Source organism: Thalassophryne amazonica, chromosome 3, assembly GCF_902500255.1.
Source record: "Thalassophryne amazonica chromosome 3, fThaAma1.1, whole genome shotgun sequence".
NCBI classification, from domain to species: domain Eukaryota; kingdom Metazoa; phylum Chordata; class Actinopteri; order Batrachoidiformes; family Batrachoididae; genus Thalassophryne; species Thalassophryne amazonica.
In genome coordinates, this window is record NC_047105.1 from 97,056,748 (window position 1) to 97,075,694 (window position 18,947).

General features: G+C 40.9%; 1 protein-coding gene across 1 annotated transcript in view; it reads left to right on the plus strand.

The window, feature by feature from the left end:
- Positions 1–18,947, plus strand: part of LOC117507312 (ataxin-7-like) — a 114,432-nt gene that overhangs the window by 84,086 nt on the left and 11,399 nt on the right. Inside the window, exons 6-10 of the mRNA XM_034167156.1 lie at positions 741–823; positions 982–1,262; positions 2,126–2,315; positions 2,444–2,565; positions 16,039–17,176. Coding sequence (XP_034023047.1) covers positions 741–823; positions 982–1,262; positions 2,126–2,315; positions 2,444–2,565; positions 16,039–17,176 — 1,814 coding nt within the window. The remainder of the gene's footprint in view (positions 1–740; positions 824–981; positions 1,263–2,125; positions 2,316–2,443; positions 2,566–16,038; positions 17,177–18,947) is intronic.

The following is an 18,947-nucleotide window of genomic DNA, read 5'->3' on the forward strand; positions in this document are numbered from 1 at the left end:
CAAATACTGATTGTCTCTCAGTAAGTCAATTGAATTCATTTTTTTTCTGTTTCTATTCACTAGCATGAGCAGGTCATGACTGTGATACATTAATGAAAGACAACTAACAGAAATGAAAATGAGAATCGGGAAGTAGGGCTGGGCAGTAAATTGTAGGTTCAGATTTAGAATTAGAGCCGCTGCTTCTTTGCATCCAAAGAAGCCATCTGAGGTGGTTCAGGCATCTAGGCTTCTCCCTAGGGAGGTCTTGCAGGCATGTCCAACTGGGAGGAAGCCGTGGGGAAGACCCAGGACATGCAGGAGTGAATGTATTTCCCAGCTGTCTTGGGAGCATCTCGAGACCCCCCAGGAAGAGTTAGAGGACTTGGCCATGGATAGGGAAGTGTGAGGTGAGAGGCTTGGTCAGTTGCCACCAGGATCCGGACACAGATAAGTGGCAGAAAATGAAGTGATTTAGGTGTTTAGATGAGGTGCGGTGATGTTCCTGGAAGGGTGGCCTATGGCTTTTTCCCCATTCATTTCCTCAAAAGATGTATTGATGATAAATCTTTTGTGTGCCCTGTTGATGATAGATCAGAACTCTAATTGAATCCAGTAAGACCTGTCCAGATAAAGGCATTTTTTTGATGAGTCAGTTGATCAGTTTGATGAGTCAAAAAAACGGCAGTTTTCTCTCTCTCTCTCTTTTTTTTGATTAGCCAAAAAGCACTTCTTGTTACTTCTGTCTCCCATGTGTTTAGAACGAGAGTTCAATCCAGATATCCACTGTGGTGTTTTGGATATGACAGACCGGAAGCCATGCACACGATCGCTGACATGCAAGGTAACAGGGCACTTTCCTCTCGGCCGTTTTAATTATTTATTCTTAGGCCATTTTATTTATTTTATTTTTTTATGTAAGGATGCAAGTCTAGGGCCAAAGCAAAATCTCTGTCTGAACAACAGTTCTTCTCCCCATTGACCATTCCATTGTCCCCTCAGTCTCATTCCCTCGGCCAGCGGAGGGCAGTCCCTGGGCGAAGGAAACACTTTGACGCATTGCTGGCAGAGCACAAGAGCAGAGCAAGGGAGCGGGAAAGGGAGCGAGAACTCCACCAAACTCATTCTCAGCAAAACCCCCCTCTCAGGGACCCACACCCCTCCTCCCATCTCACCGCTGCCCATGATGCCCACCAGGTGGCTCAGGGCAACTGTCCTGTCCCAGATGCCACTAATCCTTTGACACTTGGCAAGCCTAAATTTCACGGTCCTGGTCTTCCCCGGTAAGTGTTGCTCTCTACTTCTTGTATTCCAGTAATGCTTATTGACATAGTCCTGTTCCTTAGAATGTAACTTCACTATATGGTAGAACACTATATGGTGTGCATGAAGGAAAATAATTCCAGTCCAACCGTCATGTATAGATAATTGCAATTTTGTGTTGAATTCATGCATCATTTGGTGTTGAATTTAGAAGTGCATCTCTTCCACAGCTGCTTAATGGATTTCATTGAAACTTCACACAGTGGTATGTCGCCACATGAAGCTGTGCAACAAAGAAAATAATTCTGATCCGACATCTTCAGTGGCAAATAATTGGACTGATGTTTATTAAATACATATTTGTCAGTTACATTTACAGAGGTTGATCAGTTTGTTCATGCAGATGTTTAATCACAAAAGATTCAGTACCACCTATATATAATACAAGACACTAATATGGTGGGGGAAAAACCCAGTACACATCTCTTGATGCATCATGTACATTCTTTATTGTGTAACACAGTCCCTTCCTAACGTAGTCGAATGACATCTTAGTAAAAATCTAAAGTCATTTGTGTTAGTGATCGGAACAGGAATATAAGAAGACATTTTAGAATGTTAGCTCTCATTTCCTGGTATTTGTATCTAGATGATTCATTCAGTGGTGTCTGTACTATGTTGCCATTGTTTTAATTTCACTGCTCTAACGTGAGGAATGAGTTGACATATAGCATGCCTTCCAGCATAGATGGAATGTTTAAAGATAAAATGTCTTTGAGCCCATTCTTGTTGCTGGACATTGAAAAGTGGATATGATTCTGCTAAACGACAAATGGTAAATGATGACCGATACGTGATGCGTGACGCCTTCCGTGTCCGTCAGATTAAACAGCAGCCATGGAGGTGGTACCCCTGGAGACTCTGCTGTGGTGCACGAGCCACTACACCATCCCTCTACTGCCGCTGATGGTGTTTCTCGACCCTCCAGTGACGAGGGAGAAAACGAGGAACGGGAGGATAATGCAGACAAACTAGACTGTCACTATTCAGGTTATCACCCACGTCCGGCAGCTGTAAGTTCATTCCACATGACTGGTTTGTAATTAAACACAATTTTATAAGTTTCAGCAAGTGTGTGGATTCCTGCAAGCATGTTGCCCGACTTTTAGAAATTTTTAACTCTCCCCTTTTGTGTTCCCAGTACTGTACCTTTGGAAGTCGACTGTTTGGAAGAGGCTGCTATTCCTTTGACCGGTACTGGGACAGAGTGCGTTGTGCTTTAACCACCATGACAGACAAACATGTCAACTCACAAATGTGGAAGTAAGTCTTTTTCAGTTACACAAAATTTAATTCTCATTCCTCAAAAAAAAAGAAAAGAAATAAAAAACAAATTTGAAGGACTGCTACTTGATACATGCACAGTATGATATAATCGTAGTCTTGGGTCCTAATTTTTGTGTCTCATTCTTTTAACATGCTGTAATGCTTTATATATAGCGGGTAAAATAAGTATTGAACACATCATTTTTCTCAGTAAATATATTTCTAAAAGTGCTATTGACATGAAATTTTCGCTAGATGTCGGTAACAACCCAAGTAATCCATGCATACAAAGAAATCAAATGATAGATGTCCATAAATTATCTGTAATAATGTGAAATGTCGCAGGAAAAAGTATTGAACACCTGAAGAAAGGGATGTGCAAAAAGACAAGGAAAGCCAAGACACCAGCTGAAATCTATCAGTAATTAGAAAGCAATCCTGCCAGTTAGTGCAAATTAATATCAGCTGGTTCAGTCCCAACTGATGGCCTACATAAAGGTGTGTCACACCAAGGTGTCACACATGAAACATCTCATGATGGGTAAAAGCAAATAGCTCTCTTGAGATCTTCACCTAACCTTACTGTTGCAAATGGCAGTGGTTACAGAAGGATTTCTAAACTTCTGAATGTTCCAGTGAGCACTGTTGGGGCCATAATCTGAAAGTGGAAAGAACATGATTTCACCAGCCATGACCAGTTGCTTCTTGCAGGATTACTGAAAGACGACTGAAAAGAATGATCATAAGAGTTGTCCAAGAGCCAAGGACCACTTCAGAAAGATGTGTAATTAGCGGGTATAACTGTTTCAAAGAAAATAAATAATGCACTCAACCACCAATGGCCTGTATGCACACTCACCATGCAAGACTCCATTGCTGAAGAAAAAACATGTTGGAGATAGATAGATAGACAAGCCTTTGAAATACTGGGAGAATATAGTTGGTTCAGATGAGACCTAAACTGAGCTCTTTGGATGCCATAATACACACCATAAAAGGTACTGCACATCACCCCAAAAACATCATCACAGTGAAGTTTAGAGGTAGGAGCATCATGGTGTGGGGTTGTTTTTCAATTTCAGTTTATTTAGTTTATATATCACTGATTCACAGCAAAGCTGCGTTAAGGCACGTCATACAAATAAGGTCTAACCTTACCAACCCCTAGATATTTTTTCCCTGTGTCATTCCATTTTATTTCCCAACTTAACTAACCTAACTAGATCCTTGTCATTTGATTGGTGGATTGTACGGTACCTCTGGAAAGTATTCATAGCACTTCACTTTTTCCACATGTTATGTTACTTATTCCAAAATGGATTGAAATCATTTTTTCTCTTGAATTTCTACTCACAACGCCTCATAATGACATGATTTTTTTTTTTTGCAAAGTTATTAAAGCAAAAAAACAAAGAAATCACCTGTAGGTAAGTATTCACAGCCTTTGCTCAATAGTTTGTTGATGCACCTTTGGCAGCAATTACAAGTCTTCTTGAATATGATGCCGCAAGCTTAGTGCACCTGTTGTGGTGAAAACACCAAAGGCAGAGGTTGTACTCGTATGCAGGAAAAAAGACCGGAGTAGCAAAAATATAACAATTTATTAGAGAGTAAATAAAGAACCAAATTAAAGGCACAGATGAACCAAGCACTGAAGGAGGGAGAGACGAGCCAGTGTACTGCAGAGAGGGTTCACTTCCAAAGGAGCTGAGCCAGAGCAGGACCAGGTGGCTGACCAGGCTGAATGAGTCCAAAATCTGAAAACACAAGAGAACAGGGTCAGAAGGCAAAAATCATGGAACATCAGAAGTACAAGGAACAGAGCTGAGGCCAGAATACCCCAAAGGCAACTGAGTTTCCGGCGTCCGAGTGAGTGAAGAGTAGTGGTATAAATACAGGTGTGGATGATTGCAGACAGGTGAGTCCAATCAGCTCCATGAGTCAGCCAGAAAAGAGACAGGAAGGGAGGGGGAGTGAAGCAGCAGCACAACAGCACCTATCTTTGGGCAGTTTTGCAGCACCTGTCAAGCTCTATCAGGTTGGCTGGGGATCTTTGGCCTACAGCCATTTTTGGATCTCTCCAGAGATGTTCAATAGGATTCATGTCTGGGCTCTGGCTGGGCCACTCAAGGACATTCACAGAGTTGTCCTGAAGCTACTCCTTTGATATCTTGGCTGTGTGCTTAGGGTCATTGTCCTGCTGAATGGTGAACCGTCGCCTCAGTCTGAGATCAAGAGCGCTCTGGAGCAGGTTTTCATCCAGGATGTCTCTGTACAATACTGCATTCATCTTTCCCTCAATCCTGACTAATCTCCCAGTTCCTGCCACTGAAAAACATCCCCACAGCATGCTGCTGCCACCACCATGCTTCACTGTAAGGATGATGCCTGGTTTCCTCCAACCATGTTGCCTGGCATTCACCCCAAAGAGTTCAGTCTTTGTCTCATCAGACCAGAGAACTTTATTTCTCATGGTCTGAGTCCCCTCCAGGTGCCTTTTGGCAAACTCCAGGTGGGCTGCCATTTGCCTTTAACTAAGGAATGGCTTCCGTCTGACCACTCTACCATACAGGCCTGATTGTTGGATTGCTGCAGAGAAGGTTGTGCTTCTGGAAGGTTCTCCTCTCTCCACACAGGAATCCTGGAGCTCTGACAGAGTGACCATCGGGTCCTTGGTCACCTCCCTGACTAAGGCCCTTCTCCACCAATCGCTCAGTTTAGATGGGCAGCCAGCTCTAGGAAGACCTGAACTTCTAAAAAAAAAAAATGGGAAAAAAAAAAAAAACTTTTTTCACATTTGTTTTTTTTTGTTTTTTTTTACAGATATTTGGGTGGAAAAAATAATTTCATCCATTTTGGAATAAGGCTGTAACATAACAAAAAGTGGAAAAAGTGAAACACTGTGAATAATTTCCAGATGCACTGTATGTCACCTGGAATTGATTATTTGTCCCACTATTTAATGTAATTGACCGCCACTGAGTTCCGGTCAGAAGACACACAGTCATCAGATAAGGTTGAAGTTTACTTTGAATGAATGGAGTTTGGCAGAATGAACACTTGACATTGGACAGAAGTTTCTACAAAAATACAAATAAAATACATGTCATTAGTGCAACTAATCCAAATTTACATTGCTCTAAAATTAACAGTAAATAACAGAGCCGGAGTATTAAGTAATTCAACAGAAATACATGCACATCTGAAACTAATAAACATCCAAATGTTACTAAAGTAAATATAAATCAACCAGAAGCAGTATTAAATAACAGCTCCTAACTACATATAAAATATAACTGGGCCCAACGGATCACCTTTGCTAAGATTAGCATTGAGCTACCTAGGAGCTAACTCACACACACTCACCTTAAGGACCAACAGAACGATTCACAGTGTATCTCTAATCTGCTCCTAACACACACACACACACACACACACTGATAAAGTTACCCTGAAACATAATGAACCGAAAAAAAATCACATCATCAGTGACTTCTGATCAGCTGTGTGACCATCGTGGAGTCATGCTGAAACTGGAGGTTACCACATACAACCCCTGGCAAAAATTATGGAATCACCGGCCTCGGAGGATGTTCATTCAGTTGTTTAATTTTGTAGAAAAAAAGCAGATCACAGACATGACACAGAACTATAGTCATTTCAAATGGCATCTTTCTGGCTTTAAGAAACACTATAAGAAATCAAGAAAAAAAAAATTGTGGCAGTCAGTAACGGTTACTTTTTTAGACCAAGCAGAGGGAAAAAAATATGGACTCACTCAATTCTGAGGAATAAATTATGGAATCACCCTGTAAATTTTCATCCCCAAAACTAACACCTGCATCAAATCAGATCTGCTCGTTAGTCTGCATCTAAAAAGGAGTGATCACACCTTGGAGAGCTGTTGCACCAAGTGGACTGACATGAATCATGGCTCCAACACGAGAGATGTCAATTGAAACAAAGGAGAGGATTATCAAACCCTTAAAAGAGGGTAAATCATCACGCAATGTTGCAAAAGATGTTGGTTGTTCACAATCAGCTGTGTCTAAACTCTGGACCAAATACAAACAACATGGGAAGGTTGTTAAAGGCAAACATACTGGTAGACCAAGGAAGACATCAAAGCGTCAAGACAGAAAACTTAAAGCAATATGTCTCAAAAATCGAAAATGCACAACAAAAATGAGGAACGAATGGGAGGAAACTGGAGTCAACGTCTGTGACCGAACTGTAAGAAACCACCTAAAGGAAATGGGATTTACATACAGAAAAGCTAAACGAAAGCCATCATTAACACCTAAACAGAAAAAAACAAGGTTACAATGGGCTAAGGAAAAGCAATCGTGGACTGTGGATGACTGGATGAAAGTCATATTCAGTGATGAATCTCGAATCTGCATTGGGCAAGGTGATGATGCTGGAACTTTTGTTTGGTGCCGTTCCAATGAGATTTAAAGATGACTGCCTGAAGAGAACATGTAAATTTCCATAGTCATTGATGATATGGGGCTGCATGTCAGGTAAAGGCACTGGGGAGATGGCTGTCATTACATCAATCAATCAATCAATCAATTTTTTTATATAGCGCCAAATCACAACAAACAGTTGCCCCAAGGCGCTTTATATTGTAAGGCAAGGCCATACAATAATTATGTAAAACCCCAACGGTCAAAACGACCCCCTGTGAGCAAGCACTTGGCTACAATGGGAAGGAAAAACTCCCTTTTAACAGGAAGAAACCTCCAGCAGAACCAGGCTCAGGGAGGGGCAGTCTTCTGCTGGGACTGGTTGGGGCTGAGGGAGAGAACCAGGAAAAAGACATGCTGTGGAGGGGAGCAGAGATCGATCACTAATGATTAAATGCAGAGTGGTGCATACAGATCAAAAAGAGAAAGAAACAGTGCATCATGGGAACCCCCCCAGCAGTCTACGTCTATAGCAGCATAACTAAGGGATGGTTCAGGGTCACCTGATCCAGCCCTAACTATAAGCTTTAGCAAAAAGGAAAGTTTTAAGCCTAATCTTAAAAGTAGAGAGGGTGTCTGTCTCCCTGATCTGAATTGGGAGCTGGTTCCACAGGAGAGGAGCCTGAAAGCTGAAGGCTCTGTCTCCCATTCTACTCTTACAAACCCTAGGAACTACAAGTAAGCCTGCAGTCTGAGAGCGAAGCGCTCTATTGGGGTGATATGGTACTACGAGGTCCCTAAGATAAGATGGGACCTGATTATTCAAAACCTTATAAGTAAGAAGAAGAATTTTAAATTCTATTCTAGAATTAACAGGAAGCCAATGAAGAGAGGCCAATATGGGTGAGATATGCTCTCTCCTTCTAGTCCCCGTCAGTACTCTAGCTGCAGCATTTTGAATTAACTGAAGGCTTTTTAGGGAACTTTAGGACAACCTGATAATAATGAATTACAATAGTCCAGTCTAGAGGAAATAAATGCATGAATTAGTTTTTCAGCATCACTCTGAGACAAGACCTTTCTGATTTTAGAGATATTGCGTAAATGCAAAAAAGCAGTCCTACATATTTGTTTAATATGCGCTTTGAATGACATATCCTGATCAAAAATGACTCCAAGATTTCTCACAGTATTACTAGAGGTCAGGGTAATGCCATCCAGAGTAAGGATCTGGTTAGACACCATGTTTCTAAGATTTGTGGGGCCAAGTACAATAACTTCAGTTTTATCTGAGTTTAAAAGCAGGAAATTAGAGGTCATCCATGTCTTTATGTCTGTAAGACAATCCTGCAGTTTAGCTAATTGGTGTGTGTCCTCTGGCTTCATGGATAGATAAAGCTGGGTATCATCTGCGTAACAATGAAAATCTAAGCAATACCGTCTAATAATACTGCCTAAGGGAAGCATGTATAAAGTGAATAAAATTGGTCCTAGCACAGAACCTTGTGGAACTCCATAATTAACTTTAGTCTGTGAAGAAGATTCCCCATTTACATGAACAAATTGTAATCTATTAGACAAATATGATTCAAACCACCGCAGCGCAGTGCCTTTAATACCTATGGCATGCTCTAATCTCTGTAATAAAATTTTATGGTCAACAGTATCAAAAGCAGCACTGAGGTCTAACAGAACAAGCACAGAGATGAGTCCACTGTCCGAGGCCATAAGAAGATCATTTGTAACCTTCACTAATGCTGTTTCTGTACTATGATGAATTCTAAAACCTGAATAAATGCACAAGTTTACGTTGATATTTTGGACACTTTTCTTATCCCATCAATTGAAAGGATGTTTGGGGATGATGAAATCAGTTTTCAAGATGATAATGCATCTTGCCATAGAGCGAAAACTGTGAAAACATTCCTTGCAAAAAGGCACATAGGGTCAATGTCATGGCCTGCAAATAGTCCGGATCTTAATCCAATTGAAAATCTTTGGTGGAAGTTGAAGAAAATGGTCCATGACAAGGCTCCAACCTGCAAAGCTGATCTGGCAACAGCAATCAGAGAAAGTTGGAGCCAGATTGATGAAGAGTACTGTTTGTCACTCATTAAGTCCATGCCTCAGAGACTGCAAGCTGTTATAAAAGCCAAAGGTGGTGCAACAAAATACTAGTGATGTGTTGGAGCGTTCTTTTGTTTTTCATGATTCCATAATTTTTTCCTCAGAATTGAGTGATTCCATATTTTTTTCCCTCTGCTTGGTCTAAAAAAGTAACCGTTACTGACTGCCACAATTTTTTTTTTCCTGATTTCTTATAGTGTTTCTTAAAGCCAGAAAGTTGCCATTTGAAATGACTTTAGTTTTGTGTCATGTCTGTGATCTGCTTTTTTTCTACAAAATTAAACAACTGAATGAACATCCTCCGAGGCCGGTGATTCCATAATTTTTGCCAGGGGTTGTATACACCCGAACAACATTCCAAAATAAAGCACAGAAGTGAGTGATGCACCTCAAAATGGGACTTCAAAACAAAAGCATGTAATACCAATGTCTTAACATGAAGAATTCACAACATAGTTCATTATCTGATTTACATAATTCTTGTGCAGTTTGGTTCCATTTACTGTTCATTTAGGTTCCATGTGTTTTAGGCTTTTACTGAACCATCAAAGATGGAAAACATTTATTGTTATTGTTGTTGTTGTTGTTACATATGAACAGTTACGTTTTAACCTAGTTTTTCTGACATTTTAGCAAATGTTCCTGGTCAGATTTTAATGCAGATTAATATCTACGTCGTTACGAAACAATTGCTTTTAATAAAGCCTAGATTTTTATTTTTTATTTGTTTAGATATTTAGTTATTTGAAGATTAAATTCCTTCATTTTAATTCTCATTACAGGATAATTCAAATAGAATTGTCTGGTGCAAATTCATGGTTTAAATGCAAAGATTAGTATTTTAGAGGTGGTATTCATTGTGGTGTTTCTGTCTTTAAAAAATAAAAAGTTTTAAATCACTTTTTTAATTAACTGAGACTGCATTGATAATGCAGAGGTGTGCCATGAGCATGCATAGAACGTGCTTGCAGATAAAGGCCACTTGATGTCTGCTCTTCATCATGAGTAAACAGTATCAGGGATCTGGGCAGGAATTTCTGACTGAAATTTGTCTTACTCTGTCTCACACACACACACACCTTTTTTACCTGACTTTTATCACTGGTTATAAGAATGCATCTCAGGGCATGTGAATCCTCAGACTCCCTGTGTTGGCTTCTGGTATTCGGTCCTGGCATTAGGGTTCTTGTTGTCTTAAACCCTTACATAAACCTCTCTGGTCCCATCTACCTAACCATCGAAGGTCTAGAAGTTTTTGTGCTACCTTGTGCTTTCATCACTGATTAGCCCCTTAATCACTAAAATGTAAATTATAAAATATAAAATTATTGCTCTCATAATACATTGGTACAGACCAGCCATCCTACTCTGTGCAAGCCTGATTCTGCCAGATCTCAAAGGGTTAGCATCTGGTTAAAATCTTGTGCTACATCCCAATGCAGTGGGCAGCCATAAATTCTGACCCAAAAAGTATATACGTCACACACATGTGCATTAGCAGGTACTGATTTTAACTTTTGCCAACCCTTTCATACCAGAGGGAGTAATGTACGATTTCCTTTAAACAAAGCATCTTTTGTATTTCCCTAGAAATTTGAAATACAAAAGACAGGCCTGTTTACTATCTCCATTTGTAGAGCTGCTTTGTCACGGGTAAGTTTTGAGTCCTGCTTTAACCTTTAAGGGCTCCTTCACACATAGCACGAATGAGGCCGAATGGCGCACGAAGAGGGAATTTGTATGCCATTTGTGGAAAATCAGAGCTGCCTCTAACACCTTGTGTCGCCACAACAATTCATGCACACCAGCAGCCGAAAGACAGAGAGTACCCTGCAAGTGCCCATTCGATCCCTCTCGTAGCAGGTGTCGGCGAAATTACAGGTGCCACACATGAACATCCAATACCACTTGCGGAACACTTAGAAAATGTGGGGCCATTTGCGCAGCCAGCATGAAAATAGAGAGCAGGCGACCACTTTCAAGCTGGTTGTGAAAATTGTCTAAGTGCCTCACTATCTCTGGACACGCGAGTTACAGCTGAAGAACATGTACCGTGTTTTGAAGTACATGACCTTACAACTCTACGCTGTGAGGCGTATGTGCCTGCTGTCCTCATATGGAAATACATAAAAACAAATATCACCTTTGCCACAGGCTGGAGAGGCTGCTCAGTGCACATACCAGCAGGCTCTTCCGTGTGACAAGGACCATCTGATCATGTGTGCACTCAGCTGGTGATCTGAATGTCACGTCACCCGATGTGAGCTATGGTCCACATGATGTTGTGTCCTCTCCTTCGGCACCCTGCTCGCTGGACACGAGCGGGGGCCGGCTGGACATAATAAGCGTGCACTGCTTCATTCATGTCATTTCATGACTGTACATGTATGACCATGGGTCATCTACAGAGGAACAGAAGGTTCATACTTGTATTGTCCACTCAATAAGTGGGATTAAATATTAGAACTTGCGGTGTTTTTTATGGTGTATGGTTTTTATTTTTTCTCCACAGCAGCAATGTGATGTGGTGCAACACATTCCAGCTGCTTGCACTGTGTCCGTCGCCGCTGCATCGTGCACACCTGTCCGACCGTGTGTCCCTCCCGACAGCAGGTGGAATGTTTCACGGTTCCCCATTTTGTTTTTGTTTGTGGATTTTCTTCCGGTTTCTGTGTCTTTTACCCAGTGTCGTGTTATGTGTGAAGGGGTCCTAAGAGGGGAACTGGGTTATGACACAGGGGGTATTGGCTGGAGGTCTGTGGTGTCTTGAGCAATGTGTGCTGTATTGAACGGCACTGTTTCAAATGATGTGCCCAACATGCTTTTTCTTCAGTGTGCACTTTGCACATCATTGTTACAAATATATGCACTCTCTTTATTAATTTAATGTGTAGTCAATAATTTACTGGTGAAAGTATTCATTTTATATCAAGTTTTTTTTTTTCCAGTCAGTGTTTCTACACTTGTGTTCAAAATAATAGCAGCGTGTTTTTTAAAAAAGTGAGTAAAACTCAAAATCCTTAAAATAGCTTTTACTTCCCTACATGCATATGCATTGGGAACACTGTAAATTCTACTCCAAATCAAAACATGAAGAAACATTTACCAAATTGATTACTTTACAGAAAGTGAAGAAAAAGGAATATTAGGCTGTTCAAAAAGCAGTGTCTACATTTTTCTTTACAAACTTAAACATTTACTATATAAACTAGAATCAGAAGGGTCTTGTCTCGGAGTGATGCTGAAAAACTAATTCATGCATTTATTTCCTCTAGGCTGGACTATTGTAATTCATTATTATCAGGTTGTCCTAAAAGTTCCCTAAAAAGCCTTCAGTTAATTCAAAATGCTGCAGCTAGAGTGCTGACGGGGACTAGAAGGAGAGAGCATATCTCACCCATATTGGCCTCTCTTCATTGGCTTCCTGTTAATTCTAGAATAGAATTTAAAATTCTTCTTCTTACTTATAAGGTTTTGAATAATCAGGTCCCATCTTATCTTAGGGACCTCGTAGTACCATATCACCCCAATAGAGCGCTTCGCTCTCAGACTGCAGGCTTACTTGTAGTTCCTAGGGTTTGTAAGAGTAGAATGGGAGGCAGAGCCTTCAGCTTTCAGGCTCCTCTCCTGTGGAACCAGCTCCCAATTCAGATCAGGGAGACAGACACCCTCTCTACTTTTAAGATTAGGCTTAAAACTTTCCTTTTTGCTAAAGCTTATAGTTAGGGCTGGATCAGGTGACCCTGAACCATCCCTTAGTTATGCTGCTATAGACGTAGACTGCTGGGGGGGTTCCCATGATGCACTGTTTTCTTTCTCTTTTTGCTCTGTATGCACCACTCTGCATTTAATCATTAGTGATCGATCTCTGCTCCCCTCCACAGCATGTCTTTTTCCTGGTTCTCTCCCTCAGCCCCAACCAGTCCCAGCAGAAGACTGCCCCTCCCTGAGCCTGGTTCTGCTGGAGGTTTCTTCCTGTTAAAAGGGAGTTTTTTCCTTCCCACGTAGCCAAGTGCTTGCTCACAGGGGGTCGTTTTGACCGTTGGGGTTTTACATCATTATTGTATGGCCTTGCCTTACAATATAAAGCACCTTGGGGCAACTGTTTGTTGTGATTTGGCGCTATATAAAAAAAAAATGGATTGATTGATAAACTTAAAAATAATTGAACAGTTAGTTTTCCTGTGAATCACTGAACTAATATTTAGTTGTACAACCCCAATTCCAGTGAAGTTGGGACTAGGAATGGGTATCGAGAACTGGTTCCTTTCAGGTATTGTTAAGAAACGATTTGATCCACCGACATCAATAAGCTTTTTGCTTAACGATTCCCATATCGGTTCTTCTGAGTGACTGTTGTTTTTGGGGGTGTTTGTCAGGAAAATGATGATTTCTCTACATTGATTACAGACCTGCAGCGGGTCTTTGATTTGAACCTTGAACCAATCGAAGCAGTGATTCGCAGATCGAAGCAGTGCTTCGATCTACTGATTCGTGGATTCATTGTTTTATTTCGCTTTATCCTAATTTTCCCCACTAAAACCCTGAAGAGCATATGTCTGTGAATAATATTTAATATTTTTATGTTAAACCAACCTGTTATGGTCTTGTGAAACAGTTGATAGATGTATTTTATAACTTAAAAACGGGGCCGATGCTAACGCGTTAGCATGTCTATGCCGTTTTCAGTGTTAGCTGTTCGCATCAGCACGTTTGTGTTGATTTGTTTTCTGTATAATTAATGGATCAGCGTTCGTTGTCGTAAGAGCCAAATTGTAATTTTTTAAATTTATTTTTATTCATATATTAATAATAATAGCAACAATAATAATAGTTTACATAATAGACAATAATAGTCAATAATAATAGACTAATAATTTTACAATACAATTTTAGAGAAAGAGACAAAAAGAACCTAATGTAACAAAACACAACAGAAAAGATAAAACCATCTAACAATGAAAATAAATAAATACATATAGAAATAAATGTGTTTCTTGTGAACACCTGGTGACTCTTACACCTCCACTTCATCCCTGTTTTATTTAAGTTTAATGACAACTTGTTTCGTTCAAACCATATTTTCAATTTGTTAATTTTTTCAGTTTCTGCCAAGCTAGAAAACTGCTGCATCCTAGTAAAAGCAGAATACTACTGGAATGAATTTGAATAAGGAAAGTTGTTTTTTGGGGGGGTTTTTTCTCACCTAAATGGATGCTGCACTCACTGCTGTTTATTGTCTGGTATAGTCCCAGATTGCATTTCAGAGCTTCTAGAATTCAAACATTTCCGTGCTGGTGGTGTTGGGGGGTAGTTTTGGGTTTCAGCTTTTTTTGTTTTTCACCACTTTCATCCCTGAATATGTCAGTCATGAGTCACTTTTGTGCAGATTAAAGTCACTAACTGGGACTCCTGTCTTGTTGGGAGAAAGAAACGAGAATCGTCCTCTGTTCTGTTCACACAGCTCCAAACGCTGCGCGGCTCTCTGCCAAGTCAAGTTAGAGCCATAGTGTCTAGTCTGAATTAATACATTTAAAGCGAAACACTTTAACTCAAATGACACCTCTTTCCAAATGTTGTAATACAAACTGCAATCAATCAAAATGTTTTTTCCTCCTAAAAAGAGACGTCCTGCGCTGATGTGCAGCAGCTGGCTGAGCTCAGCTCAGAGGTATGGAGAGACATTCATGCCAAAATGTCTGAAAGGAAATGCTTTTGACCAAAACTACAGATTTATTTATTTTTATTTATGTCCAGAGATCAAGGATCCAGTGACCAAATGAAAATGTTGTTGATAAAGAAAACCTGTAAAGCCTACTTTTAGTACACAGAAAATTCACAAGGGGTATCGATAAGTGAATCGATAAGGAATCGGATCGATAAGCGGAATCGATAATGGCATCAGTAGCGATAAAATCTTATCAATACCCATCCCTAGTTGGGACGTTGTGTAAAATGTAAATAAAAACAGATTACAATGATTTGCAAATCCTCTTCAAACTATATTCAATTGAATACACCACAAAGACAAAATATTTAATGTTCAAACTGATAAACTTCATTGTTTTTGTGCAAATATTTGCTCATTTTGAAATGGACAGTTAACTTTAGACCTTCTTTGATCACTCTGGAGGTGATCATTGGTTGAGTCTTTGCCACTCTGGCTATTCCGTAATCCATTTGAATGGTGGTTTTTCCATTTTCTGCCATGTCTTTCTGGCTTTGTTTGGCATTTTAAAGCATTTGAGAGATCATTTTAGCTGAGTAGTCTATTATTTTCTGCACTTCTTTATGTTTCCCCTCTGCAATCAACTTTTAAATTAAAGTACACTGTTCTTCTGAAAATGTCTGCAACGAACCATTTTCCTCACATTTTCAGAGAGAATTGCATGACAACCACTATGTACAACATTTGCTGCATCATCCTTGGTAATGCCACAGAATGACCAAAAAAATCCAGACACTGCTTGTTTTTTTTTTTTTTTTGGGGGGGGGGGGGGGGGGGGGGGGCAGCCTAATATTCATTTTTCGTCACTTTCAGTATTTTTTTTTTCCATTTTGTTTTGATTTGGAATAGTATGTGCAGTGTTCACTTTGCATTTGCAAATATGGAAATAAAAGCTATTTTAGGGATTTTACACACTTTTTAAACATTCTGCTATTATTTTGAACACAACTGTATCATTTATGTACTAGAGTTCTAATCACCTCAGTCACACAGTTTGAACCTTTGTTAAAAAAAACAAGTTTTAAACTATGATGCTCACTGCATTCTGGCACTTAACAAATGGGCAAAGGGTGTTTCATAATTAGGTACAGGGAAGTAGCACCCCTCACACACACACATACACACACCTTGCACAGGGGCATAGTGACTCCACAAAAACTACTTTAGAGATATGATTCTTTAATTTTTTTTGTTTATCGCCTGCAGGAAAATCCCATTGGCCTTGGAGAACACTTCCTCCATTGTTCCTACCCATAGGACAAGCACAAATTCCCATGGTAGCGCTCCCTCTTCAGGCTTCCTGGGCCCCCCTGCCACTTTGTCCCAGACTCCTTATAATCAGTCCTATGAGGGCAAACCTCTGCTTTCTTATGGGACCACCTTAAATGCCCGCAGCTCCCCGCAAGGTGTGGCTGAGCACCCGGCCTATGGCACCACGCAGGCCCGACAAGTGTCTTCGTCGCCGCAAATGCCTTCAGCCCACTTGTCCTCTTCCTCGGCTCCTTCCTTACCCTCAGGCCGGCCATTCAAGTCCCGTTCCTCCAGCAGCACCGTCAAGCAGTTGTCATCCTCCAGGCCGAAAGAAATCTCCAGTTCCTCCATACCTGTCATTCCCAACTCTACTAGTGGGGGCACCAGTGGAGCCAACAGTAACAGCAGCAGCAGTAGCTTCAGTTTGGGAAAGAAGAGAAAGAACAGCTCTGTTCTCTCTTCATCCCATGGTTCCTCTGAATCCTCCTCTTACAACGCCAACCAGTCCTCCTCCTCTTCCCCTTTCAAGAAGAACTGTGCAAATGCCGGAAGCTCAGGGAGCGCATACCACCACAGCTCGCTAGGTCCTTCTTCCTCGTTATCATTATCCTCCTCCCACAGTGGTGTCCACAGTGTGGGTATTAACTGTGGCCCCAGTGTGCGGACCAATTCTCTCAGCCTCAAGGCTGAATCTTCTGGAAGTTCAGCAGGAGGCTCCTCAGGCCCCCTTGCACGAGGTCCACCTTCGGGTAGCCCTGCAGAGTCTATTAAACGCATGAGTGTAGTGATGAACAGTAGTGACTCCACACTGTCCCTGGGCCCTTTTGTCCACCACCAGTCCTCATCTGACCATCATGGCAATTTTAGCCACCACTCTGTAGATGGCCGCTTGGAAGGCAAGAAGCGCAAAAGCTCTCCTGCCTCCAGCACTATTAATAGTGGAGGTGGGGGAGGAGGGCTTGGAGGAGGAGGGGGAGGGGCACCTGGTAGACCCAAGGTGACCAAGTCGCCTGCTATTAACAACATTCATGGGAAGCACGGGCGGAGTATTCCAGGGACACCAGGGCTACCTAACAACTCACATTTACATCAGGTGGGTTTGTCGTCATTGTTTCTACTGTCAGTATGTAACTCAGATAAAACACTGTTTCTCTGATGAGTGATTATAGTTATGCCAGTATGTGCCATACCATAACAATACATACTATGATAAAGCATTTGTAAAATTAAAAGGAAAAGTGATTACTTTATCCATTTGTGCTATAGAATTCTGGACATCACTGACCTTTGTGTTTTATTCACATGGCAACTATGAAGGCTTCGGCGTATTATCATCATTATTATTATTATTATTACTATTATCACTATCTACACACATGGACAGAATTATTGGTACCCTTCTGTTAAAGAAAAAAAAACCCACAGTGGTCACTGAAATAACTTGAAATTGACAAAAGTAATAATAAAAGAAAAAAAATTGTGAAAATCAACTAATGGAAATCAGACATTCCTTTTGAGCTACAATTGAACAGAATCATCTTAAAAAACAAACTAATGAAACTGGACAAAAATTATGGTACTCTTTGACCATAGGGACATGTTAAACTCAGGTGTGTGCTGTCAGCATCACAGGTGTCTTCAAACTTGTAATTAGGCAGTCTGCTTATTTAAGGGCTCTGTCACACCATGATGATTTAGCCAGCATATGCCGACAACCCCGTTTCCACCCAGCAGTTTGGGTCGGGACTGCATGGTATGGTATGGGGCAGAACGGTTAAGCCTGGCTTGGTTTGTGGCTCCACCGCAGGCAGAACCCTTTTGTTTGGCAGGCAGTGCACATAAATATTAACAAGCACGTCATTGAGCACACGTACGCTGTCGCGCGGCCCCTCTGCTCCACACTGTGACTCTTTCAATTTTTAAAATAATTGTTTTGTTGTGGCACAACTTGCCTGTGTTCTCTGGTTCAGGCTGGAGAAAGACACCGTTAGCAGACAAGCCACAGACAAGGAACTAAAGCCCCGGTCACATGGCACTAACGAAAGACACTGAAGCCAAAACGAAACAAGAAATCTCGACTTACGCTGACTTACGGAGACGTAAGTCAAGTTTAACCATCGTCCAGCTTCATTCTTGTAGCTGGCGCTTCATCAGAATTTTCAAGCCAATGAAAAATGTGAACGAATTCTGAATACAACCTCAATTTGTCTGTATTCCGTTTTGCTTTCTGTCTTGATGGTTACTCGTCGTTTGCATAGTTCCCGTCCCGTCAGCGTTCCGTTTGATTGTCGTCCAGCCTTCCGAGTCCAACGTCTTGCACGAACATTGACGAGATCTGAATGCATCAGTAACTAAAGATCCAACAAGCTGAACGTGACTCGTCCATGTGTGGGATGAAAAGCAATGTTTTCATACAGAAACAATAGCAGCAATTATTTTTGATCAACTGCTTTAAATATTTACGCATGTTGCAGCTGTCTATGGCTGCAACGTGCATGTGCGCGCACATCTTGTTGTAGTGAAGGCAGACCTGTTGTCAAGACAACTAGCTCTCGCAGCTGCAAAGCGTCAAGATCACAGTTTGCTTCGTTTTTCTTTTGTTGGTTTTGGTTTCATTTCGGTCTTTTATGGAGAAGTGCCGGGTCATTCGTCCACTTTTTCTTGACGATTTGTGGCTTTGTGCCTTTTTTGTATGTTCAGCTAACGCCATGTGCCTTGTGATCAGGTCTTAAAGTATTTTCAGACGTTGTTGTCCAAAATCAGTATGGGAAGTATGGGAACGTTCAACACATCAACATTTCCAAGACACTGAATATGTCTTGGTCTTTCTTTATTTACATCAATTATGTAGAAATAGAAACTAG